Source organism: Nyctereutes procyonoides, unplaced genomic scaffold, assembly GCF_905146905.1.
Source record: "Nyctereutes procyonoides isolate TBG_1078 unplaced genomic scaffold, NYPRO_anot_genome, whole genome shotgun sequence".
Classification (NCBI taxonomy): domain Eukaryota; kingdom Metazoa; phylum Chordata; class Mammalia; order Carnivora; family Canidae; genus Nyctereutes; species Nyctereutes procyonoides.
The window spans coordinates 9257658-9285318 of NW_026575031.1; the positions used below are offsets into that span (position 1 = coordinate 9257658).

The following is a 27661-nucleotide window of genomic DNA, read 5'->3' on the forward strand; positions in this document are numbered from 1 at the left end:
ACCATCACACAAACAGAACTAGAGTGTGCATGCGGAATGAATATTTTATTACTAGATTATAAAAATAAAATACAAAATAATTTTAAAACAGAACTTAAAACACTGTACAAAGCTTTAATATGATACAAATGGGGAAATTAAATAAATTACACTTTTATGTACAGATGGCCTATACAAAAGCACTCCATGTTTCTGCCAATACTCATGTCCTTGGTTGCCTGAGCAAAAATGCATAAAGAGGGCTGCTTGGAGGGAAAAGGACAATACAATACCTTTGGAAGTATTTCAAAGAACAACTTCTCATCACTCTGGTTTCATGAAGAGGAGGAGAAAGGGAGAAAACCTTGGGATTATTAAAGTCCTCTATTCTAACTTACTGGTCTTGCTCAACAAGAGAATTCTTCTGGTTTGTGGTTCAGTCGATGTTAACAGCTGCCAACAGTTCATAACTTTCAAGAATTATACTTAAGTCAAAACTAGATGTCTCCCCGTCCCTCTTTCTTCCTAAAAGCTGCAAACTGGTAAATAAATGGCCCAATTAAATCAGCACTTGGCAATTTTAGGAATGGAGTCAGGAGGGGGACAGGAGCTGTGCAGGAGAGAGGAGTGTGTGGGTTCAAGCATCAGTCGTCTAATCAGTTCTCTTCTTTCTTCAATTCACTCAATCCAATTTCAGAGCCCCAAGCGGCAGGAGTGTTGTTTACCTCATCTTCCTAACTGTATTTCTGAATGCTTTTTACCTTAGTGAACTAATTTATCTATCTTGTGAATCGTTTAAAAAGAAAATAGTTTTGAAAAGTCCTAAGGGCTTTCCCCTCCCTGGGTCATTCCCTAAAATAAATCACATTCAAGCTCTGGTCGCCTTATTTATCCCTGTAAGTGAAGAACAAGACCTAGATTCCAAATATGGGGAAATGCTGTGAATGAATTTTTAATGATTTTAAACTGTGTACTGTAGGGCGGGGAGAAAGGATCATATGGCAAGGAGAGTGTATATTAAAAACTTGGGTTTACTCAATGTTCTTTGCTGGGTGAGTGAACACTTCTGTACATAATATGAAATGGTATTAAACTACTGAAAAGAGGGGTAAAATTCCTATCCATCATTAGTATGTAAAATTATGCCATGGGCAAATTCTCTAGTCACATAGGTTCAAATATCTGCCTCATGGAATCCTATTCTATAGGTCAAGGAACCCAGAACCTCTGGCCCGGGGTACCGAAGAGACATGTCAGTATCACCAGCAATACATACTATGCCCATACTGTCACTTCCAATTTAACAGGCAGGCTCTTAAAGTTTCACAGGGTAATGAAAAAAAGGCCTCATTTCCTTTACATGTCTCCTTAGACCAAAGATCCAGCAAAATGTAAGGAACTATTCAAATCATTACTAAATGTTACTTGTTGGTTATTCAGTTTTTTGAGATTGTGTATAATAACTACAAAGTTACCTTGATCTTGTCACATACTTTCATTTTCTGACCCAACAAATTTGCTCAAGGGAAATAATTAAACAGCAAGCTTATATTTTCAAAGTCAGAGCAAATAATCATTACAACTCAGACAATGTACTGATGGGCCAAGACTCTAATGTCATCATTTCATGTCCAGCCAAGGATTTCTTAGGGACTGAGGTGTGCAGCATCCAAATTCCCCTTCAAATTAATAGGGATCCTTGTCCCATGCCCTGGATTTACCTAAGAACTATAGGAATTCCCCATATACTTCCTGCAGCTCTCCCTCGCACTACTGGCAACTGAATCTGTAGGCCCCTAAGACTGTCTGGGTTAAACGTTCTCCTAATGCCAAAGGGGCAACCAAATGATTGAAAAAATCCAATGATATGATGTTTCCACACTCCTCTCCCATCTTCAAGGTGTACACTAGAGTTCTACTGGATGGGGGCAGGGAAGTGGGAGGTCCTCACCACCCCCTGGGGGCTTCCATGTACCATGTCCTCCTATGTGGTCTGAGGACCGCAGCTGCTGCGTGTTCCCTTCTCTAAGTTAAGGTCTAAATCTGCACCTGGAACTCGGGTGAATATTGACATGTGGGGACTACCGTAGTGGTTATATGCCTCAATCCTGTAATACTTTTTGTGTTAAAACACAAACTGTACAGACCCAAACTCAAGAAAGTTGAACAATGCCCTGTCACCAACCAGTCTTTCTCTCCTCAGTGATACAGGTGCCAAAATCTGCCTCCCTTTAGGCAAAGTCCCAACACATCTGTGGTAAATGCTCATAAACAGAAGTGGGCAGAATATAAAAGAGTGAATGCAAACAACTTCATTCCAAAATACATGAATGACAGAAAAAATGATTCCCTAACATACGCCATGTTTTGATAGATATAAAGGCATGAAAAAAGTTTTAAATGTGAAACTTTGATCTCCAAGACTAAATCTAGACTTACCTACAAACTTATATTCAAATGGCCAGAATAGATGCATTTTTTTTTCCCTAAGCCACTGAACTCTGAATTCCGGATCCTGTTTCTCCTATCACCAATTCCTAATGTTAGATTAAGAATGTAGTTCGCAGAACAAAGAATCCTCTGGGGGAAAAAAGCATCTGTTTTTAACTCAAAGCTATCGGGTATAGAAAAACTAATTATAGTTTTAACTATCTGTGCGTGGGTTTATAAAACATGCACTAAGTACACTTTTTCCTTGTAGATTGAATGCAACCATAGAAACATTTGCATAAAAATCTGTGGCCTGGAAGGAACCTCTGATGATTACCAAAGAACCTCAAGTTCCCCTAGTGGCTAGGAGCTGGATAGAAAGAGATACTGTACTAGTCCACCGACTCAGGAAGCAGCTGGGATTTGCTTAGTATTTTAAAGCAAATAATACAAAGCAGATAATGACAACAGTGGGTATCAATTATCATTTTGCTACTTATTCAGGACTGGAATGACTTGGCAACTTTTACAAAAAAGCATTCACTTCCCAACATGCAACTTAAGAAACACAAATGTGCTGGTGCCCTTGTCCGCAAAGCCAGCCTGACACCAAGGTGGGAATGATAGCGCTTGCCTGAGACCTACCACATTCAAAGATGTTTACAGTCTGTGCTTTAAGGTTACATTTGATATGACCCAATTTGCCTTTGTTCGCTATACATTAAAGTTAAATGCCTTTATGCTGTGTAAAAGATTACCAGGTGAAATTTTAATATTTTAGCCAATCTGTATACCCTGGAGATATGGCAGCATAATGTAAGAAGAATGCTATCTACAGGGACTGAGCCCATGCTAATCCATTTTCTACTCCATCCAAGTAATTCCAGAGACTAGACATGGTGGAGGAGAGGGGAGGGCAACTAGGGTTGTCATTTTTTCATGAGAAGAGAAACCAGGAGGCACTTGATTTTCAAAAGATTATTTTAACTTTTGCCCCATGCTACTTTTATAGAGTATAGTCTGGCTTGACTTTAATTAGTGGCCATGTCCCTCACCTTAGGTAAAATAACCCAACTGGTTTATAATTACTTGGATGATCCATGCTTGTCACTGAAATCTGAAATATGCCATACTAAAAAAAAAAAACTCAAAATAAATTAGAATAAGGAACTAAAACAACAACAATAAATAAATAACCAACTCATTCCGTGTATCATACCTTAAAATAAAGCAAAACCAAAAATCCTGTGCCAAAAATATTTTTTGCTCAGGACTGCCGACTTCTCTTTTAAGCCTGAGACATTGACATCAAAAAGCACAAACTATGCTTTTAAAAACCATAAAGTAAATCTCTATATAAGATAGTACTTTTAAGTGGACCTATTGATACATTTGATATAACAAGTCTGTTTTCTTTTGAAAGCATCCGAGCAGAAACATCTTTGGTTAACTCTTTCCTCTATTTGCAAAATAAAGTATTCTTATACACTGAGGCTATTTCTCTCTGGATCTGGAGTTCACCAGTGCTATTTAGAAAAGGGGACAACATAGTGGCGGAGTTGGGAGAAAGACAAAAGAAACCAAGAGAGAGAAAACACCCAATTGCCATGTTGCCATCACTGCCTGTTTTGACCACCAGAAGAGAAATACCAAAAAGAAAAAGACACATACCACAATTATAGCCTCATCTGTTTTTCCAATGGTTATGACGGGCACATTTCTCAGGACAGGGGTCAAGATAAAAGCTGTGATAAAAGCTGGCTACTTTTAGTACAATTTCGCCAATACAACAAAAAAAGAAGATAATTCCTTAACTGTAGATTATTCCACTCCCCCACCATCCAAAAAATAGTGAGGTGAAAAGAAGAATGTAGAATGGCAATTTTTAAGAGATTTTTTCTTTATATCAATTTATGTCAGACCCATGATTATCATCCCAGTTTATCCTCTTTAACCGTAAGGACAGAATTATGAGATTAACATGACAAATTTTTGAGCCAGTATTACAAGCACATACCGGTAATTTTTTCCCCTATTAAAATCTTTTAAAAGTGAAAATTAAATAACATATCTTGGCTTGAAAGCTGCCAACCCTTGCATTATACACAAAGAAGGCAAGAAGAATCTGAAGTGTCCCATGCCAAGAGCATATTTTCAGAAAATGAAGACAGGCAAGGCCCAAGTGTACACGAGGCACACAAAAAGGAATTTCACCATCTGTGATCTTGAAATTACAAATGGAGAATGAGAAAGAATGAGTTTATATAAGCATATGTTTCTCTATATATTTATAAATATTTATATCATTTACCATGAAGACATGCAAGTAGTGTTACAGCAACTATTGTATAATATAATACAGAATGACCGGTCTTCCAATATTACAGTTGCTTTAGTTAAACAGCAAATATATCTTATCTATGGCATTCCTCTGTAGTGCTTGAAACCGGAGAGAAATTAAGATTCCACACTATGCTACATTTTCTTATGAGATCGTATAGGACTCAATAGTGTTTTGAGTTTTGTTTTTTGTTTTTAAAAAAGCTCAACACAGATAAAGAGAACGAGATAAGTTCAGTGCAGCTTCAGGGCAGCTTTGATGCAGCATTAGAATGTATTCACTTGGTGAGGAAATATACTTTTCTTTTTTGTTGTTTTTTTGTTTGTTTGTTTGTTTTGTTTTTTCTGTTTTCCAATTCAACCATATTAGGTTTGGCAGCAAACACAAGGTCAAAGAGAAAGCACAGATGTTTGCTAGAAGGCAAATTTCAACAGCAAGCAGACTGATTTACCTGACCTCAATAAGGTCTCTACAACACAAAACGCCTACAGAGTAGAAAAGAGCCCATTTGAAAAATCTAGCATAATTTACTTTTGCCTGATTTCTGGTAGCAGAAGAGTGAAATTAGAACAAATATGCACCTCCTCGTAGCTTTATAAATTGAGGTTACAAGGAAATCAGGTCTAAAAGCCCAAATATTCAAACTAAAGCACAGGAGAAGCAGGTAATAAAACATTAAAAGATAAATATTGAGCCTAAATTTATTTCCCCAGATACTCATTCCTTATTGGCTAAATGTATAAAATACAAAGTTTGAGGATCATAAGCCTCAACAACGTACCTAATTTCTTTCTGTTTTTCTTTCTAAATCTCTAAGAGCATAAAGTCACATTCCACAGCATTGTACTTCCCTGGTATCATCTTGGAGGTTGCTATTGGAAATAGTCGGTATCTAGAAGACCTAAGAAAGCAAGGTCTACTCTGGTTGGTCTTCCTTCCACAAGGACGAGACAAAGGGGAAGAAGGTTCTTTTGTCTTGAATGGTGTTTGCCCCACTCTGTCCCTGTCCTTAAAGCAGTAATGCCTGCACAGTAAGCTCTGCTTACACTTCTTCCTTTACCTAAGTTTCAGTAGTTCTTTTTCACAATAAAAATATACTGAGTTAAAAACTGTTAACTGTTCTTTTTTTCTGCTCCACAGAAAAATATTAGGACACACACACACACACACACACACACACCAAAAAAAAAAAAATCCACCAAACAACTGGATTTGAAATTCTCAGCATGTGCTGCTAAAAAAGCATATTAGAATGTATTGTTAAAATAAGAGAAAGGAGATTGCATCAGGGGAGATATACTAACTTTAAAAACAGAAATCCAGGGAGGGTAGTAAAAGGTGTGAACTCTCAAACACACAAGCCACAAGTATAGAAGCACTGGCTCCCCAGCGTCAGACTTGTTATATACCCTCATATTAGAGCAATTCTGACTCTCCAAGGTTGGGAAGTTCTGAATGAAAATAATAAAACAAGAAGTTTCGCTTTTGCTATATAATCTCTGAGGAATGCCTTAAAAAAAAAACAGGCCAAACCCCTTAAAATTCCATTCCATTTCTTACTTCAACTTTTTTGTTTCAAAGGCAGCTAAAAAACGAGAAATCACTTAATCTTCCCCTTGGATTTTGCTGGATTGCCCCTTCCTATGCAAAGGCATTGATTCCTGATCTGCTTGCTGCCTGCCTTAGGTAATTCCTTATCATATATTTATGTCTTCTTATAAATAATTTATCATGTTACTTTCTTTTGCAAGAGAAGATCAACACTGATTTTTTTTTAAATAGACAGTACAGGGACACACATGCATCAGGTTTAGGAGGAAGATCTCACACCTTTCACAGAGATGCAGCCCGGCTCCTATCTGCTGAGTTTAGTGGCTGACTTACTCTTCCCCGGGGGGCTTTAGTGCTGGCCGAGTGGTGGTGGAGGCTGCTGGATCCTTTCAGGCCATTCTTGCTGGGTTTGCAATGCTCCTGTTGGCAGGACCTCCTGGAAGAGGAAGATCCTGAGTGGCTGGGAGGTGACTTGCTTCTCCCCAGATGCGGGGATGAACTCCTCTGGTCATGGTGGGGCCGTCCAGCCCTGGATGGTGAGGAACTGGATGTGCGAGGCAAGGAAGAGCTTCGAGGAGAGGCACTGGGACTCCTGCGAGGGACAACTGGACTCTTGGGTGGTGTTTTTGGATTGTGAGGGGATCCTGGACTCTTGCACTGAGTAGTGCTACGGGGTTTCTGAGATCCATTTTGAAGAATCTGGGCCAGGCGGGAGAAAAGGTCTGAGTCGGAATTGCTACTTCCTAGGACTTTGTATCTGCGGAGCCTTAAAAGAACACAGAAGAATTATTTTCATTTTAATTCAAGTGTATCCAGACATAGTGTCCTCATGACAATGTGTACAATGTGAGTCAAGCCAGCAAACACTGGAAACAGAGTTACTCTTTCACATAACAGTTGTATGACCCTGGACAAATTACTTAACCTCTCCTAGTGTGTATTTTTTTTTTAAGTACAGTTGACATACAATGTTATAATATCAGGTATACAGCACAGTGATTCCATAATTCTATAGATTACACAATGTTCACCACCGTAAGCTCTGTTACCATCTGTCACCATACCAGGTTATTATAATACCATTGACTATACTCTTTTTTGCTGTACTTTCCATCCCTATGTCTTATTTTATAACTTAAAGTTCGTACCTCTTATTACCACCCCTTACCTTCCCTCCCACCCCACTCCCTCTCTGGCAACCAACGGTTTGTTTTCCGTATTTGAGTCTGTTTCTGTTTGTTTGTTTTTTTCAGATTTCACATTTAAGTGTGAAAATACCATATGATTTCACTTATATGTATTTGGTATCTGTCTTTAATTTCACTTAGTGTAATACCCTCCAAGTCCATCCATGTTGTAAGTGGCAAGATTTTGTTCTTTTTTATGGTTGAGCAATGTTCTATTATATTCTATGTACACACACACCCCTACATCTTTACCCATTCATCCATTAATGGACACTCAGGTTGCTTCCATATCCTGGCTATTATAAATAATGCTGCTATAAACATAGATGTGCATATATCTTTTCAAATTAGTGTTTTGTTTTCTTTGGGGTAAATACCCAGCAGTAAAATTACTGGATTGTATGGTAATTCTATTTTTCATTTTTTGTGGGAATTCCATACAGTTTTCCATAGTTGCTACATAAATTACATCCTCACTAGCAGTGCATGTAACCGCTCCCAGCTTTTAATGGGAATACTATCTACCTCCCATGATTACTGAGCAGCCAAGAACACTGGCCCAAGTAAAGTATTTAGTTGGCTGTCTGCCATTCAGGACTTAAATATTGTTAGTCCCTTTCCTCCTAAACCATGTTTGCTCTTCTTCTTTCTTCTTTCTTCCTCTTCTTCTTCTTCTTTCTTCTTCCTTCTTTCTTCTTTTCTTCTTTTTTTTTTTTTTACGTTTTTATTTAAGTAATCTGCACACCCAACATGGGGCTCAAACTCTCGACCCAAAGATCAAGAGTCACACACTCTTCTGACTAAGCCAGCCAGGCACTCTGGCATATTTATTCTTCTAATTTTAGGATCATTTAGAAATGTCTCTAGCATGTTGGTAAATGAGAGAGAGAGTAAAGCATTTTGTTTAAGGCTCCCACAACAGAAATTTGGCATGTGTATATGCCAACATTAAACCCCACAAAATATAAGTCTTCAACATAAAGTGTACTCTCCAACAGCAGGAACTACAGATAAAAGTATATTTTAGGGCAGCCCCGGTAACTTAGCGGTTTAGTGCCACCTTCAGCCCAGGGTGTGATCCTGGAGACCCGGGATCGAGTCCCATGTCAGGCTCCCTGCATGGAGCCTGCTTCTCCCTCTGCCTGTCTCTGCTCTCTTTCTCTCTGTGTGTGTCTCTAATAAATAAATTTTTTAAATCTCAAAAAAAAAAAGTATATTTCAACCTCATTTAACACTTTGCAAAAGGAAAGAGTAGTCACTGGTTTCTCTGGGCCTCACTTTCTGTCCCTGACAATAGTCCAAGATTCAGGGTAGCTGGGTTTGGGTGCTGACTGCCCGTCTTACTGGCAATTGAATTGGGCCTTAGAATTCTAAATCTAGAGAATATTTATATGAACAGCAGTGTCTTCTCTACCCTAAACATCTGCCTTGGCCTAAAATCCATTCAGTTAAAGAATTTAAACCTCAAAGTGCTGACACGCCACTTCTTCTAGAAGGAAGTAGGAGAACTTCCAAGGTTGTATTAGCACCTGCAGGATACAGGGGCATAAATAGCCATTAACACCATCACAGGTCGGCAGCAAGCTAATTATTTTTTTCTCTGAATTCTCTCCTCTTCCTTTCTCACCGTCTATGTATTCTGACATGATGAAACTCATTCTGGTTAAGCCTACCCTTGTGGATCTTATAGTAAACTTTGAAGAATGAAATAAAATCCTCCTTCTGTGCCAGGACCTATGTGGGAAAGCTGAACTCCCCCTGAGTTCCCAGATGAGATCCAGGTTGGTCAGCTCTGTAATATTTGACACAATGTCACAAACTTGGATTAGTTACCAAGTGTTACTTTTAAGGGACATGTAAAGTGCTAAGTAATAAGTGATAATCAAGATTTGTTTGCTGTGGTCCAAAGCAGCCCAAGCCACAGATACATTACCTCTATTAAGTACAGAGGATAAGCAGAAGGAAGAGGGGACCTGTGGCTACTGTTCATGGAATCACCTTTCCAAAATGTCTCAAATGACTGCTGTTTACTCATTGTCATTCTTCCCGTGGAAGTCTAGTCCCACTGGCACTTCAAATCCAATGCTTAGGCACTCTTAAACCTGAAACCCTATAGCAACTCAGAACTAAATTTACCTTAGCTAAGGGGAGCAAGTTCTGCTGCATAATGATATAGACAGAATCTCACTTTAATATACTTCAGGGACACCTGGGTGGCTCAGCAGTTGAGCATCTGCCGTAGGATCATGGCATAATCCTGGGGTCTGGGGATCAAGTCTTATATCGGGCTCCCTGAGAGGAGCCTGCTTCCCCCCCATCTAGGCCTCTGTCTCTCTGTGTCCTTCACAAATAAATAAAATCTTAAAAAAAAAAAATACACTTCAGAATCCATAACATGTGGAGACCTTCTGTTGTACTAACAGGCTATGGTCTTCATGTATTTTGATTTCCACATTGTTTTTGTTAAGTGGCCATCCTTTTTTTCATTCTTCTCCAAAGGTTTAGACCATTCTAGTCTGTGGAATGAGTAATATAATGGGATTCTGACTAGAAAAAGCTGTAAAATTACTGAGTATCTAGCAGTTAAAATGGACTAAAAGAGAAGTAAACTATGTTGTATACTAACCAAGCCCTGCACAAAGCTCTACATGCATGCAACCTTATTTTATCCTCCCCCAAACCATGAGGCAAATAGAAGACCTATTTTATAGATGAGGAAACTAAGGGTCACACTGCTAGAGGGTGGGAGAGCTAAGAATAAATTTGGATCAGCATGACCTTGTCTACGGCTATAAGGCTTGGGGAAGGTAGGAAGGAAACAAGACGATGAGAAGCAGGCAACAAATAAATGAAACCACTGATATAATCAGACAAAGAAATAACACTACGCACTTAACATAGTAAGAACACGGAACATTACCTGGCTTCTACTCCAGGCCTCGTGGGTGGCTTTCCTGGTGGTGGCCGAGGCAAGAACTGAGTTGAAGTTGCGCTGCTGACTTGATCTGTGTTGACCCAAGAAACTGGCCGTGGAATTTTGCTCTTTCTGGACTGGGAAATGATGGGTGACAGAAAGCTGTCTTCGGCTGATCTGCTCAGGTGTGAATCCACAGCCAGTCTTGAAAAGGGAGCTAAGACTTCCTCCTCAGAAAAGGGAGCAGGAACAGCGGCTAGTCTCTCCTCTAGCAATTTATCAGAGGCACTTGAGAGGTCCCCAAGGAAAGACTTGAGTTGCCTTTTTTCTACCAGAAGCCTGACTAGGTCTGGCTGATAAGCTTTCTTTTGGAGGAGCTTCTCTTTTGCAGACACTGGAGAGGAGGACTCAAAAGTTGTGTCTATCTCTTGTGCTAAAACAGGGATTCGGCTGTGTCTAGTTACAAAGGATGACCTAATCATATCCTTCCGGGATGGGGGACAATGTTCACTCTCTGAAACACAATGAAATAATTCTCCATTTCTAGGGGCCATTTTCTCCCTCTTACCCTCTTGGTGCAAAAAAGTAGACAGGTCTCCCTGCTGACCTGGCAAGTCTTCACTTCTGATGTCATCATCCTTAGATATCTTACTTTTTTGCATTGCTGCCACCTGACCTATCTGTCCTTCAACGTGTGGGTCAATGACTCGTGGAGAAATTTCTGAAGTTCCGACTACCAGAAGCTTCATTATCTCCTGATTTTTGTCTTGATTTGGCACTACACTAAAAGTCTGTGTCTTTGTCACATCAAGAGGTTCAGTAGTAGCTGAGTGATCCCTTTCCACAGTTACCAAGTCTCCTGGAAGGGAGGCGATCTCAATATAATGCTGCCCTTTGCTTAACTTCTCATCTTCATTATCCAACCCTAGAAGATTGCTTTTCTCTTCGGTTTCCCTAGGGAGACTCTCAAATTCTCTCATAGCCAATCTGTTATGGTCAGGAAGGTCTTTTGGTCCCAGCTCTTGAGATTTGTTACACTCTCTAATATTGGGTAACAAGTCATGACCAATATGATCTATCTGAAGCCCCAAGTCTGTTCTGCTTCCTCCACTAGGAGGTTCGCCCTCTGTTACAACTAGGCCAGAGAAGTTCTCCCTTGGAGAGTAAAGTTCCACTGTGGGTTCCAAGGGCTGAAGGTCTTTCTTCTCTGGCTGCTGACCATAGTGAAAGCTTCCTGAAGTTGATTGTGTGGATGCCACAGAAGGCCTAGGAATTGTAATCTGGAGAGACAGGAGAAAAAATATTATGCAATAATGTGAAATATAATGAAGATGAGTGGTTTGAAATTTCACACTTCAAATTCTAATTTATAAGAGGAACACAGATGTTGACCAGGTCTGCCCAACTCATATTTCAAATGAACAATTCTGAATCAAAGTACATGACACTCAAGCTCTCCTACTCAGGAGCTATACAAAACAGTTTCCCTGTGGGCTCATCGCTGCCTTTTCTTTATAGACTGCTCTGTGCTCTGGAAGACTGATCTCTATGGACTGCATGATCCAGGCTCCCTTGCCTTCTGCTTTCTGGCCTGGTTTGCCCAATGGGCAGTTCCAACAAAGAAAATCAGAGGAGAGAAAGGTCTGGGTATTATTATTATTTTTAAAAAGATTAATGTATGTATGTATGAAAGAAAGAGAGAGAGAGAGAGAAGAGCAGAGGGAGAAGAACAAGCAGACATGGGGCTCGATTCCATGACCCTGAGATCATGACCTGAGCCAAAATCAAGAGTTGGATGTTCAAGCGACCATGCCACCGAGGCGCTCCAAGTAGTAATTCTCTCTACTTTCCTGCCCAAGGGATGGCAGCTTTGGTGGTGGCTACATGCTACCACTTCTGGCCACCGCTGCTATCGCATGGCCCTTCTCCCAGCTTTTGTTCCCTCTTCTTCAAGATAGAAATGGCTCCCTCCACTGATGGTCCTGTTAGTTCTCTTAACTCTACCCACACATCTGTAAACAATTCTTTTCAGTAAATTCTCTCTAAGTCCCTTGAGTGTGCCAGCTATTTTCTGCCAGAAGCCAGATACAGAATTAGAAGAAAAAAATGACTGGCAAATTATTGTACATTTAAAAGCTCTAGATTTACATTCTGTTTCCTGTAATGCCTATAAATCAAACAACATTAGGAATATTTTATCTTTCTATAAGCAAAGACATACAAAGATGTTTCCTAATGTTTCATTACCTTCTTTAATTTTTTTAAGGTCAAACCTATGATAAATTAAATTCTACCATCCTTCCACTGAGGTCATTTCAATTCTATGTAAATGAGATTCAATGTCTAATAAGAATGCCCTTTCTTAAGACTCCACATTTTCACATTTGTTAAAAGTAACATGTAAGAAAAAAAAAAGACACTTAACGAGGCAGAAAATATCAACCACATAAACTGACACGAAAAAAAGCTTTTCTGAAAAATCAAAGTAGTTAATTACTTAATGAAGCTAATTTAGTTCTAGGAAAAACAATGGAAATTGGTCTGAATTCAAAGCAAAATGAATTTAGAATTGTTCATGGGAGATTCTACTTAGACCCCACTTTAGTCCAAAGACATCAAGTCTGGCTTGTTTCTCTGTGTGTCAGGAATACAATTAGGTTTAAGAACATGTAAAGCTTGTCCTAAGCCCATCCCAGGAGAAAACACCAAACTAATGTCCTGAAATAGCTCTTGAATGGAACCAGTATCCTGAGGACCTTTAGGTTAGTTGAATAAAGACAGGCTGTTTGGATTCAGATGTGAAGTCTTAAAATAAAGCCCAGACTTCTAGGAAAAGAGAGTGAGTTCTAGAGGTGCTGTTGCCCTTCAGGAAGTTCCCTTATACTTGTTATCTCTTTCATTATTCTAAAATATATTCAGACAGTAATTTTCTAGTATACATTAAAAATCATATTAAAACCTAAAATGTACAGTTACTTACTATTCAAAATATAATTTTTAAGACCTGAGAGTGATGGTGGTAAGAAAATCAGGTAAGAAGTTATAAAAATGCCAAAGAACAAGAGACATGACTCTATCTACATTCAAAATAAACCAACAGTCACTTCATTATTATATGTAATTCCAAAAACATCAGCCAAAATAAACTCAGCACTGTTTACAAAAATAATAGTCCACTGCTCTTCTGAGATTGGAATAAGGGAATCCATGCCCTTCTGAGCTTAACTCATCTTAGATTCAGAATATAAAAGGATGTGTGTATGTGATCTGACAAAAGGGGTGACAATCTTGTGCACAGAATAGATATAGAAACCTCCAGACAGGATAATCTATTTTCTGAAAAAGATTCTGAGCAATTACAATAAAGTGCATAAAATACTCTCATATAATATTTGTACAGTACTTTAAATTTCTAAAATATTTCTAAAATCATTTTTATTAATTCCATTTCATATCTGCCCTATATTTTAATTGGGTGCTATTATTTATACAAATTTCACAAATGAGGAAAAAACATGGTCAAAAAAAAGTTGGAGAAAGATCTTAAGGATTTTGAGAGTCATGCATAGCACAGCACAGCCTATTGACATGCATTACACTCAAATGAAGTCTGGAAAAGAGTCTGCATAACTATTGTCTGACGAGATAAAAGAAGAAAAGCCAAAGATCAATAGCTAAATATAGAAAAAGGAAGACTAATTCTAATTATAGCTGAAAAGAACTTTCTTAACCTTAGACTACAAGCCACAAAAGTAATTTCCATACTTGGGACACTTTACAAACAGATTAAATCAATGATCTTCCAGTAAGCCAGATGCATCTTTTCTATCCTTAGTTTCTATAATTCACAAACATTTCATTAAGGCATGAGTTCACTCCTTCTGTTCTCTAACTGTATAAGGTAAATACCTTTTTACAGAACTAGAAAATGACTGTGATATTTTCCATTTCTTTCATATTAGTTTTACTAATGCCTGCTACTCAGTTTGACTAATATCAGCCTCATCACTTTTTAGTTCACATAAAGCAGCTTCGTTATTTATAATCACCCAATGTTTACAACAGACCAGAGAGCAAGAGACAATAAACTGCAAACTAACAATGATTTACATTTAGCTTATACATAATTACCCGTTAACTTTTATCTCACTCAAGGATTGTAATGTTATTAAGATAATAAAAACAGCCTCTCTTCCAAATAAAAGGTATGTAATACATGAAATATCTAGATCTCATTTTGTTTTTTTGACAAATAATTTATGAGATATAGGCAGAATAATCTATTGGTTCCTACTATAGCCAAGAATAACAAAGTTACATGAACACATTCCTGGTCTATTAAAAAACTTAAATTTTAAAGATTCACATTTCTTTGGGCCATTCAAATTCCCCAAAGACTTCTTTTGTTTAAAACATCTTAATGTGATACTTTATACAAGTGTTGAAAATTATGAATAAAACACTATTACTGAACCATGTATCTATCAAATTTTTATTTTTAGAGAGTGCAGAGCAGTGATAACATCTGAGTAATAAGAGGCCCTGCATACTGAAAGAATGTCCCCCTCTCTCTTTACCCCGATTGTTTACTCTGACCACATTTATGCTGGTTACTATGGTTGAAGATGTTGCTATATCGTGACTTGGCTTACAGATACAGGGGCTAGTGGGAGGAGGAATGGAGCAGGCAGCAGTATGCCACACGGGTGGAGAAAACTGAAAACTGGAAGCCTCAAGACCTAAATCAACAAAAAGGAGAAGTTGCCTTTTCCCTTCCCATGTTTTCCCACTCCTCCGAGAGACATTCATCATTAATAGTTACAGTGCATTTTGTAGGATTTGAACCTATAAGGATTTTGTGGGGACACTAAAAATCATAAGCAAGCCACAGCTCACACCCAAAGATTAGAAGTCATAGAAAAAACAGACTGAGGGATCCCTGGGTGGTGCAGCGGTTTGGCGCCTGCCTTTGGCCCAGGGCGCGATCCTGGAGATCCGGGATCAAATCCCACGTCGGGCTCCCAGTGCATGGAGCCTGCTTCTCCCTCAGCCTATGTCTCTGCCTCTCTCTCTCTCTCTCTCTCTCTCTCTCTCTCTCTCTCTCTTTCTTTCTCTGTGACTATCATAAATAAATAAAAATTTAAAAAAAAGAAAAGAAAAAACAGACTGAAATAAAAATATTTTTGGCTGGCCTGTAATTACACACCACACAAATGACTACAGGATGTCATGGTCAATTTTCAAGACTCTTCATGCAATATTGGAAGACACTTCCCAGTTTAAATCTAGTTCAACTATTCCCAACTTGCATAACCTACAGATTTCTATCATAGCATGTATAACACTTAAATTGTTTCCCTTTACTAGCCTGCTAGCCTGAAGACCCTTGAAAGCAGTGAGGAGACTCACTGGGCTTTGAATTCTTTGATGTCTAGTGCAGTACTTGACGCACAGTGAATGCTTGATAATTTTTGAATACATGATTGAATCATTATCACTGGATACTTGGGTCCTTTCCAGGAAGCCTCTCCCAAGTGGTATAGTCCAGTCTATTATTTGAATAATATAATATTCAATATTGAATAATAACTTCACAAATGGGCTTTCATGACTTCCCAAATCAGTCCATAAAATTTCTGGTCTTTTCTGTTCACAGACTGAATTATACTATCATATGTAATTTCAGAGATGTAATCACATACAAACAAAACTTTCCTATAATTATAATGACCAAATTTTCCAGATCAAAAATAGGTAACCATGGTCAGACGGAAGACATATGGCCACTCCCTAGTCAAGGTACCTGAAGATCAATGCAGATTTCTGCTGCAAAATCCATTTCAAGTTAACAGGTGGCAATTATTCCTGAAAGTCTTTATCTTTTCACATGATTAAAGTATATACCATTAATACATTACATGAATCATTCCTTTTTTCAGTGGAGGTTCTGAGTAACTCCATGAGCTTCCATAGAGTCCCTCTAGTTTATACAAGGACTCTAAACACTCGGTGGAACACATTTTACTGAGAAAGCCACATGAAACTACTATTTCAAATAAGCTGTACCACTAAAATGTCTCTCAAGTTCTCACTGCAATTTTCACAGTTCAACCCTTCACCGTATTTGCTTGGATTAACGCCAAAGTGCCCTCACTGGCTGCTGCCCCCACCCATTCTCTCCCACTCAGCTCCCAAACAGCATGTTACTCCCCTCCCCCAGTCTTATCAGTTTCTTGTAGGAAAAGGCACTTAGATTCTAGATCGCATATTTAAATACTCTGAAGTCTGGTGCTTCCAGGCTCTACACCCCTGCATATACTACTGTATTCTCTGCCTGACACCCCTGCATCTCTCTCCACCGAACTAACATGCTTCAGAGTCCTCTTACTTTTAAAATGAACCTTAATCTTCCCAGAAAAAGATTTTTAATTTTTATTTCCTCCCCAATTATGAAAGTAGTTTTAAACATTTCAGTTTTCATGGTTAAAAAAATAGAAAATAAAAGCTCAGAAAATAAAATAAAACAAAAACACCCAATATCACACTCCCCAGTCCTAGGCAGGTTATCTGTGTCCTCACATTTGTGTCCATGGTTCCACTAGAATCAGTTCATGCTGTTTAAGGTAACTGTTAGACGTAGGCCTTTGGTGCCAACCTGGCAGGCTGGTGCCAACTGTTTATCCTTGGGGTATAGCATAAAGCCTGGAATTTAGAAGACACTGAATAGAACTGAAGGAATGGAAAGATCAGAATTAAGGAATGCAATCATTGCTGATCTGAATTTTATAGTAGTGGTTTTGGTACTCCTGTAAATACAGTCAGAGGAATCCTCTTAATAGAAGCTAACTACCAGACAGATCACAAAAAATTTACATAACTCCTTTTCGTTTTGTCCTGCTCCCACTATGTACATTATTGTACACCCCCTTCTTCTTCTCAATGTCTAAGAAACAAGTCAGTGAGAAAATTCCTTCAGAATGTTGATAATCCCCTGGTGCAAGGAACAGAACAGATTATCTCACTGTCCTATGGCTTGATGTCATCAGTGCAAAAAAGGATAATATTCTCTCTGTTTGCTCCATAGAGTTGTTGTTAGAATAAAATATGAAAGTATTCTATGAAATATAAATATAAGATAATATGGTAGCCAGTCTCTATGATGGTCCCCAATGACCTCGGCCCCCTAGTATTCATTTTATATTCCCACCCACATTGTAGCACATTTGGTCTGAGTGACCAACAGAATACAACAGAAGTGATGGTATGCCCCTTCTGAGATTAGGTTATAAAACAAACTATGGCTTCTATCATGGTGGAGGCCTGTTCACTCTACAACCCCAACCTCTCCCACGTCTCAGTCTCTTTCCTGATTTAATGGGAAAGCCAGCTGCCATGTCAAGAATGGAGGGACCCATGTGGTAAGGAACCAAAGTCTCTGGCTAACAGCAACTGAGGAACTGAGGCCTGCCAACAGCCATTGGGTGCGCCTGGAAGTGGATCTTCCCATCTTGGTTGAACCTTACAATGATTTTAACCTTAGGTGACAGCTTGACAGCAACCTCCTGAGAGACCCTGAGGCAAAACCATCAGATTGAACCACTCCTACACTCTTAACCCTCAAAAACAGTGTGAAATAACTGTGTTGTTTAAAGCTGCTAAATTTGGGGTAATCTGTTACACAGCAACAGGTAACATAGTAGAGGTATTATTTCACATTTATATTACTTCCAAAGGTAATATTAAAATGAAGCACTTGCTTTCTATTTTAAGATTTTATTTATTTGCTTGACAGAGAGAGAGCGCATGCACAAGCAAAGGGAATGGTAGGCAGAGGGACAAGGAGAAGCAGGGTTCCTGTCAATTAGGGAGCCCAATGCGACACTCAATCCCAGGACCTGGGGATTACAACCTGAGCTGAAGGCAGATGCTTAACTGACTAAGCCATCCAGGTGGCCCAAGTACTGGCTTTCTAAATGACCATCTAGAACCAAGAGATCATGTGGTATAATCTGCCTTGATACTCAGTATTTCAAAGAACTCTTCCAATTCTACATCACTTTTCAAATCTAACCTTCTGTCTACCAACAGTGATTACTCAATGTCACATATGAAACTGGTCACATTCTTTCCACAGTTCCTGCCACTCTGGACCAGGAGTCAGACCTCTTTTGGAAACAGTTCATTTTCTTTTGTTTTTCTTCTTGACCCTTGTTCATTTATGCTAGCTTAATTTTGTCTCTCCATTTTCTAATCAAAACAATTCACTATTTTTCTCCTATAAGCCAAAGGATGGTCTAATTTACCCCCTGTAAATCCATGTTGTTTAGCATTGTTTTAGAAATGACTCTGACAGTGGGCCAATTTCAACACTCTTTACCCAAGGAAAAAAATTTTAATTTCCAACACAGCCCCAAACCAATTTCTTTCAAATTTAAAAAATGTATCCATCTTTCAAAATCTATCATCTAAAAAGTTGACAGATGCTATTTGATAATTAATGGTTTCATGTAATTGAATAAGGGAAGTCCTAACTAATGCTTATTAATGTGCACTAAGAAACAAAGAGGCTGCTGAAGTTCTCATCGGTTAATTTACTATGCCAACTATGCCTGTAATATAGTTAAATTTTGCTTTGTCCATTTTTATGGTTCCTACATATTTTCTTAAAAAATATTTATTTATTCAGAGAGAGCGAGAGAGAGGCAGAGACACAGGCAGAGGGAGAAGCAGGCTCCATGCAGGAAGCCCGACGTGGGACTTGACCCCGGGTTTCCAGGATCACACCCCGGGCTGCAGGTGGCGGTAAACCGCTGCGCCACCGGGGCTGCCCAGTTCCTACATATTTTAAAACATCAGTCATGTTTTTTTTTTCATGTCATTATAAAAGAGAAACAAGCTTGAGTGAAAAAGATACAAACTAAACAAAGTGTTTCCTATCAGAAAATTTAAAATATTCAGATAGCCCAGTAATACGTTTTAGCGTGTTATCCAAGCTAGAACATATAATCAGAGTTGCTAAAGATGTAGAGACGCTAATTGGCAGTACTCCCTATTTAATGTGTCTGTAGTAAATTAGGAAAATAATAACATCTGCTTTGCAAAAGTAAACTCTGAATTTAAGCTTCAAGAAGAGAATCAAGATAAATATGTTTTTCACCTAATCCCCCCTAAGTGAAGGAAATAGTAAGTTTATTACCTTAGGCACAAATATACAAGTGATATAGCTGACATTTCTTTAGAGACCTTCAGTTAAGAAAAATATTTTTATTTAAAGATACCTGAAAATGAAGTCAAACATATAATATCAAATATATGAATGCAAGTCTTTCAAGAATTTGACATAGAAAATGTTGCAGGTCGTGTATGAGAACCATGCCAACAAGGCAAAAACTACAAGTGGAACCAAGGCGTTAGAAACCTCTTTGAGAGGAAGCACACCAGAATGCAGCAGAAAAATGCCTGAGTGGCAGTGAGTGCACAGCATGAAAGAGGTGACGAAAAGAAGAAACTGAACGTGGGGAGATGGAAAGAGGGAATGAAACAGTAAAGAGGAATTTGGGAGGAAAAGGGATAAGGGGGAGGGAGGAAGGTGGCTGGATTTGCCTCTGGTCCATAGGTTACTGTGTATAATTTGTAAAAGGATCCTCCTCAAAGAGAAAACAGACATGCACAAAGATGCACAGTCTGGGCTAGATTTCAGCCCCTACTTGCTCCCTTGGCTAGGCCACTTCATTCAGTGAACCTGTAAACTGTACAAAGCAGTCCTGGTAAAGAAGGAAAGACAAAGTAACTCTAATGAAGAACGAAGCAGACATTTATTTTCCTATGTTGAAGTGCAGGCTCTAATGAAGAACGAAGCAGACATTTATTTTCCTATGTTGAAATGCAGGTGAATTCCTACAGAGCTGTACAGAAAACCAAAATTTGTTATTTTCTCTCATTGTTTTACACCTGCATTTGGAATTGTGTTCTAATAAAAAACATTTCAGCTAATAAAAAACAACAATGTTGTTTCTGGTGAGTTGGAAGAGAGGGCTGCTAAATGATTATGGAATTTAAGGAAATCTGGGACTTCTGCTTATGGAAGGACAGATGTACCTGTCCTCAGGCTGGAGCCAAAGACCTGTGTACACAGTTTCCTTACTGCCAACATATTCGGCTTTTCCAGGGCTCCTGTTGCTCACCATCATAGAGGCATCACTGCTCACTGATAATAAAGGGTGAAGGTGTCTCCAGCTGAATCCTCAAACTGAGAGTAAAGAGGAGTTTCTTCAAAATGTTCCTTTGCAGAAGACCTTAGTCACAACTATTTTCAGCTACTTGCTAAAAGGCAGACCCCCGGTTCACTCTAGCCCAGGCCTACTGAGGCAGAAGCTCTGGAAGAGAGGCCAAAACTCTGTATTTTAGAACAATGGACAGACATTAAAGCTGGAAAACTGTTTAAGAGTAATGTAAAATATGACAAATTTCTCTGTGGAGATTACAAAAAAAAGCAACAGAACAAAGTGAATCAAGCCTAGGCAAGTGTATGCTATAAGGTAGAAACCACATTTACCTTCCTCACCAGATTTATAATGTAGAGATTAAAAATCTCTAGGATGACAAATTTTCAAAGTCATATCTAAATGCATAGATAGATAGCTCTTGTGGTCTAATTATAAATGTTGTTCTAAAATTAGGTTATAATGACACTTCATGTGTTGAGTCCATCCTGATAGGACTCACTTGTTTTGCTAATTTTCAAAATGGATGACTGAGTATAGAATTTAGTTCCAACATCACTCCCTACCCACCCCCCTTCTGCCAAACTTAGGCATCTGCTGAACTATCTTAGTTGATCAACTATTAGTTCTTTTTAAACAGCACCTTAAGTGGATAATAGAGAAAAAGAATAGCAACAAATCTCTTACCGCTGTGAGGGGTCCTTCCGCTTGCGCTTCCATCGGACTTGTGGGCGTCACTGTAATAAACTGACTGGCAGCTCCAGCCTGTAGTTCTAGCCTATCTGTGTACTGTTCTGAAGCAGCAGTGGCAGGGCACTCCCCAGAAAGTACTAAGACCACACCTGAGGTTTCTTTCTTTAAATGATCACTTTCTGCCCAAGGACCCAGTAGAAGCTTCTCATCTTGAGGTGATTCCTCCAGGACTTGAAGTACTTCAGGCTCTTCATCAGAAGGGCTTCCAGTTGTTTTATGGCCTAAAGCCTCATTTGTCCTGAAATCCCGAAGGTCCTGCTCCTTGTCCACAATCACCCATTCTTTGGAATCAACCTCCTGCTTGCAGGAACTCAAGTTAACTGCTATAAATCCATTGCTGGCACCGCCATCTGCCTGTTCAGGGGTGTTGGCAGAGGCAGGCTTAGAAGCATCTGGAAGATATTCTTCATCATAGTGCCAGATGTGGTCAGTACGAGACACAGCAGGAACACAAGGCTTATGAAGCACAGCAGGGAGAATAGATTCCTTTCCTCCACTGGAATCTTTCTGCATTTTCTCCAGGCTTTAAAAACAGAGAGCAGTTACTCAATTGCTCTAGGAAAATATTTATACACAACCTATAAGCTCTACACAGAACTAATATTCACACACATGTGACAGAATAATATATCAATAAAGCATAAGGAAGCTTTCACAGGCTGATAATGTTCTTCTCCACCTATCATAATCCTGTTTTGGAAGATGGAACCCACAGGAGGAAGATGGCTCTCCTGCTGCAGGGCAGGAGAGAAGCCTACTCAAGCTGCCTTATGTGAACTCTTTCACCTTCTCTTTACAAATTCAATCACACTGCCCTCTGCTCTCTCTGAGGGACTGAGGCAGAACTTCGCTAAGGGGATTTTGCCTCACCAGAAGCCCTATAAAAGGAAATGAAGAACCTAGTATAGGAAAGGAAATGAGAAGCTAGGCAAATACTTCATGTGTTTTGTTTTCACAGACATATGTAAATGTACACTCCAAGTAAACTCCAAAGGCACCGCTAGCTATTACACCTTCTCAAGCATGCCCAGCCCACTATGTAGCAGCAGTGCACACAGTGGTACTGGGTGGCGATGGTGGCATGGAGGATGACACAAGGAATATCGTTTGGGTGGATGAAAAGGCAACTGACACTGTATACAAATCTCTCTGCTGGCTGAGGGGCAGGCAATGGTGTAACCATTTGGCTGCATTGGCTTCTAGGAACTGATCTCAACTTCAGGGAAACAGTTTAAGCAGTATGTTTTCTCCCTTCCAAGTTTGCAGTTGGGTGCTTTCATTGCTTCAACTGTTTCCTATCCATTCTAGGTTCATTTCCTTAGATTACTTCTGTTTTCTCAATGCTGTCTTACTCTCAGCCCTTCCCTCAGCATGGACTCTCTTTTTGGTTTCATTCTTTTATTAAACTAATTCTTTACCAAACTAAGCTTTCATCCCTGTTGCATTTACGTATTTATCCCTAATCTTAGCACAACTCAAAATGTTTAAGCACTGCCCCAACTCCAATCCATCCTTTTGATCATATCAATGTATAGACACAAGCTTCTATCATGTAGCTGTGTGGCTGAATAATTACTATGTAAGGAAAAATACACATATATGAAATACTATAAAAAATAGAAGCTAGATTAGATTAATCTGAATTCTTTGGACATAGTAACTACTATGTTAGTCAAATACATGTTCCTTCTAACCTAACATTTCTTTGCCAATAGCAGCCACCGTGCCTATCATTAGTCACTCAGTTCTGAATATTACTGCAGCCTTCTATAATTCATAATTCATAAATATATCCCAAATTCTTTTTAAAGTTCCATTTCTGTCTTCTGTTATAAAAATTTGGGAATAATGGGACTTACAAACATTAACTATAGTTATAACCTATAACCTTTGGAGAACTATGTATAGTTCTCCAAAGTTTCACCTTCCCTTCTTTCTAGGAAGAATGATAAACTTATTCATGTCTGTTTTTCCTACAGTACTCACTCTTAGAAGTCCTACATTAAAATGAATTGAACTGCCTGCCCCTTGTGTATAAATTACTGGTTTCCCTCATTCACATACTCCCCTTCCTTTCTATAATACCGTCTTTATTTTATTTTATTTTTAATACCTTCTTTATAATGCACTCTCTAACCCTACACTGCATCTTCTCATTCCAATAAAAGAGATCTCTTATAAGCAAAAGAAGTTCAAAATGTTCATTTAACTTGTACCTGGTAACTCATGAAGTTACCAACTCCCACTGCTAAGCTCCCAAAGCCAAAGGTTATCTTATAACATTATAAGACAATTCATGTTAAGAATCACAATAATTAAAAACACAGATGGAGATAAGAATTTAATCAAATCAGTACCACAAAAATGCAAAAAATTCTTTTTTTTTTTTTTAAGATTTTATTTATTTATTCTTGAGAGACATAGAGAGCGAGAGGCAGAGACACAGGAAGAGGGAGAAGCAGGCTCCATGCAGGGAGCCTGACGTGGGACTCGATCCTGGGTCTGCAGGATCAGGCCCTGGGCTGAAGGCAGCGCTAAACCGCTGAGCCACTGGGGCTGCCCAAAAATGCAAAAAATTCTTATTTCAAAGACTATGTAATAGAAATTATTAATTATGATGATGATGGTTATTATATTATCTTAGTAGCTTTAACGAAAAAGAAAAACTATTTTATACCAGGTCTCAAGAAACTTGTCAGTATCTGGCTTTGGCTCCAGTGTCAGACGTTTTTCCAGCTCAAAGCTGTGGATGGAACGTAACTTTCGCACCAATGGAACATCTCTATCTGGTTGAGTAATCTCTGAGCGGACACGGATTGGTGAACCAAGGCTTGGAGCATTCAGAATACCATTTACTTGACCGTGGCTATTCTCTTCTTCGGTAGCAGCCTGGAGAAAATATTAAAGAAAACCATGAAAAACATTCAGATGACTACATGTATAGCAATCATTGAAGTATTTCAAAATAACATAAGCAAATGCTTGGACAGTTTTTTCAGAAATCAGGATATTTTGGATAACTGATATCATTACATGTCTATAACCCTTCATAAAATGAGTTTTCTTAATTTATTCTCACTTTAGTATTTTTTGGTTTTTATATTTGTGGTACAAAGATAAATAGTCCAAAAATGTTTACCCACCTTGACTTTTTATATTATGTCTAATGAGATGTTTGGAGAACTCTGTTCCACTAAACTAAAAATAAAACCTGGAAAGGCCATTTTCTTTGAGACACAAGTGGTCTCACAACACGTAGGATGGGTCACCAAACCTGAATACCCACCCTCTCTAAAAAACAAGTGAAAAACCAAACAAAAACAGGAAAACCTGGAACTAGGACAATAAGGAGCTGGGAAGAGCAGACGGAGGTTAAATATGATGCAGCTCTGAGTGGTGGGGCTGCCTAAGGACAAACGCCCAGAGCAGTACACTTACCAGGGAAATGAAACTGACCCCAGTAGTAGGGTGAGAGAGGGAAGTCTGGTGTGTCTATTCTGATTAGACTCTCAGGAAGATGCCCAATTGTTCTCTGGCTACCAACAGAAGCAAAATACAATATTCTCTGAAGGAAGGCTTCCCCAATCCCTAATTTAGGTCTAGAGGACTGCCATTAATTACTAATGAATGAGTAAAACACTAAAGATACTCAAACATACAGAAAGGGATGCCACCATGACTAAGAGCAGAAATAATAATAATAAACATTTAAAACTCCATAAGACATGAAGGGGGCCTGGGTGGCACAGTCAGTTAAGTAGCTGACTCCTGGTTTTGGCTCAGGTCGTGAGATTAAGCCCCAAATTGGGTTCTGCGCTCAGCATGGAGTCTGCTTAGGTTTTTTTTTTTTTTTTTCTCTCTCTCACTCTGCCTGTCCCCTCTTATCTCTCTCAAGTAAATATATCTTTAAAAATAAGAAATTCCCAAAGATATATTAAACTTATTACCCAGAAAAAGCCTAAGTTATTAAACAGTGAACTAGAAGACATAGCAAAAGAAATCACCTAGAATGAAGCACAGCAAGGAGAAGAAAAAATTAAGAGATTATATAGGAGAATGAGAAAGCATATGTTTACTTAAAGTTCAGGATGAGAGGACAAAAAGAATGAATTAGTGGAATTAGTTTGATAGGGAAGAACTGGACATCTTGCAGAAATGACACAAAACTATGATTCAAAGATTCAGGAAACATAAGATATCCCAAGCAGGATAAATAAAAAGAAATAGAAGCCTACACACACCATAGTTAAAATGTAGAACACCAAAGACAAAGAGTAAAGTTAAAAAGCAGCTAGGGAGCAAAGATGGAGGGCAATGGATTATCTGAAAGAAAAGAAAATTAATAGGAGTAACAGACTTTTGAATACCAATCACTGAACTCAGAGGAAAAATGTCAGTCAAAAATGTTGAATCTAGCATAAACTCTCTTGAAAGAGTGAGGCTAAAATAAATATGACTAAGTAAAATTTAAGAGTGCTCCCAAAAGACCTCAACTAAAGGAACTTCTAATGGAAATACTTCACGAAGAAACACAGCAACTCCAGGACTTCCAAAAATGCAAGGAAATGGTAAACATCTTTGAAAAATCCACACAAACATTACCGATATAAAAGAACAATACCAGGGCAGCTGGGTGGCTTAAGTAAGCATCAGACTCTTGGTTATGGCTCAGGTCATGATCTCAGGGGCGTGAGATCAGGCCACACGTCGGGCTCTACACAGAGCATAGAACCTGCTTAAGATTTTCTCTCTCCCTTCCCCTATACAATTCCCCAACCCCCCTCTCCTTCTCAAAAACAAAACAAAAAACTCATAGTAATAATCTAATTTGAGTAATGTTTGTGAAAAGGAAGGAATTAAAAAATAGAAGAAAACTAAATACAGATTAAACAGTGGTGATGGGTAAAAGATCGTAACAAATAAGTCATCTCTATGTCAAGTGCCATTTCACACTCTCATACACACAGATACCCGTGTGGGCTGGCAACTGAGAATATCACTAGAGATTTTTTTACTATAAGAACAGGTTTAAAAAAAAAAAAAAAAGAACAGGTTTTGCTTCTGATGTGATAAAGACAGCCACAGTTGACATTATAAAAATCTGACACTGACTCCCTACTTTTCACTACTTATTCCTAATATTAGCCCAGATAGGGTTTTTTCTTTTTTAATAGTTCATTTTTTAAATTTTTTTATTTAAGTTCAATTTAGTTAACATATAGTAGTATATTGTTAGTTTCAGGGATAGAATTCAGTGATTCAGCAATTATATATAACATGCAATGCTCATCAAAACAAGTGCCCTCCTTAATGCCCATCACCCAATTACCTCATCCCACTTCCCCTCCAACAACCCTCAGTTGGTTTCTTATAATTAAGAATCTCCTGGGGGATCCCTGGATGGCTCAGCTGTTTAGCGCCTGCCTTTGGCCCAGGGCACAATCCTGGAGTCCTGGGATCAAGTCCCGCGTCGGGCTCCCTGCGTGGAGCCTGCTTCTCCCTCTGCCTGTGTCTCTGCCTCTCTCTCTCTCTATCATGAATAAATAAATCAATCAAAAAAAAAAAAAGAATCTCCTATTGTTTGCCTTCCTCTCTGTTTTTATCTTATTTTATTTTTCCTTCCTTCCTGTATGTTCATCTGTTTTGTTTCTTAAATTCCACCTAAGAGTGAAATCATCTGGTATTTGTCTTTCTCTAACTGATTTATTTTGCTTAGCATAATACCCCTCTAGTTCCATGCACACTGTTGCAAATGGCAAGATTTCTTTTTTTTTTTTTGATGGCTGAGTAATAATCCCGTGTGTGTGTGTGTGTGTGTGTGTGTGTGTGTGTGTGTGTTACATACTACCTCTTCTTTATCCATTCATTTCTTGATGACATGGGCTCTTTCTATAGTTTTTGGCTATTGTGGATATTGCTGCTATAAACATTGGGGTGCATGTACCCCTTTGAATCACTATTTTTGTATCCTCTGGATAAATACCTATCAGTGCAATTACTGGGTCATAGGGCAGTTCTATTTTTAACTTTTTGGGGAACGTCCATATTGTTTTCTAGAGTGGCTGCACAGTTTGCATTCCCACCAAGAGTGATAGAAGGTTCCAGATACAGCTTTTTCAATAGTCAGACCATAGTGTAGCATGTCACATCTAGGCAGAGATTGTTTTTACAAAGTGACTCCTATGACTGGATGTGTATACTGTTAATTTTTTTAATTATTAAGTTTAACAATATAGTATATATCTTGTCTGAAGACAAGCCAAGCTCTTCAGAAGTGATGAGT

The 27661-nt window shown here is 38.7% G+C and overlaps 1 protein-coding gene across 3 annotated transcripts in view; it reads right to left on the minus strand.

Annotated features, from left to right (window-relative positions):
• Positions 1-32: 32 nt before the first annotated feature.
• The window catches only part of TTBK2 (tau tubulin kinase 2), a 184178-nt gene continuing 156549 nt past the window's right edge, over positions 33-27661 (minus strand). For all 3 annotated transcript variants that reach the window (XM_055316791.1, XM_055316792.1, XM_055316793.1), the window contains 4 exons: positions 24056-24267; positions 21313-21901; positions 10409-11682; positions 33-7067 (listed from right to left, as the gene is read on the minus strand). In XM_055316791.1, coding sequence (XP_055172766.1) covers positions 6584-7067; positions 10409-11682; positions 21313-21901; positions 24056-24267 — 2559 coding nt within the window. In that variant the 3' untranslated portion in view covers positions 33-6583. The remainder of the gene's footprint in view (positions 7068-10408; positions 11683-21312; positions 21902-24055; positions 24268-27661) is intronic.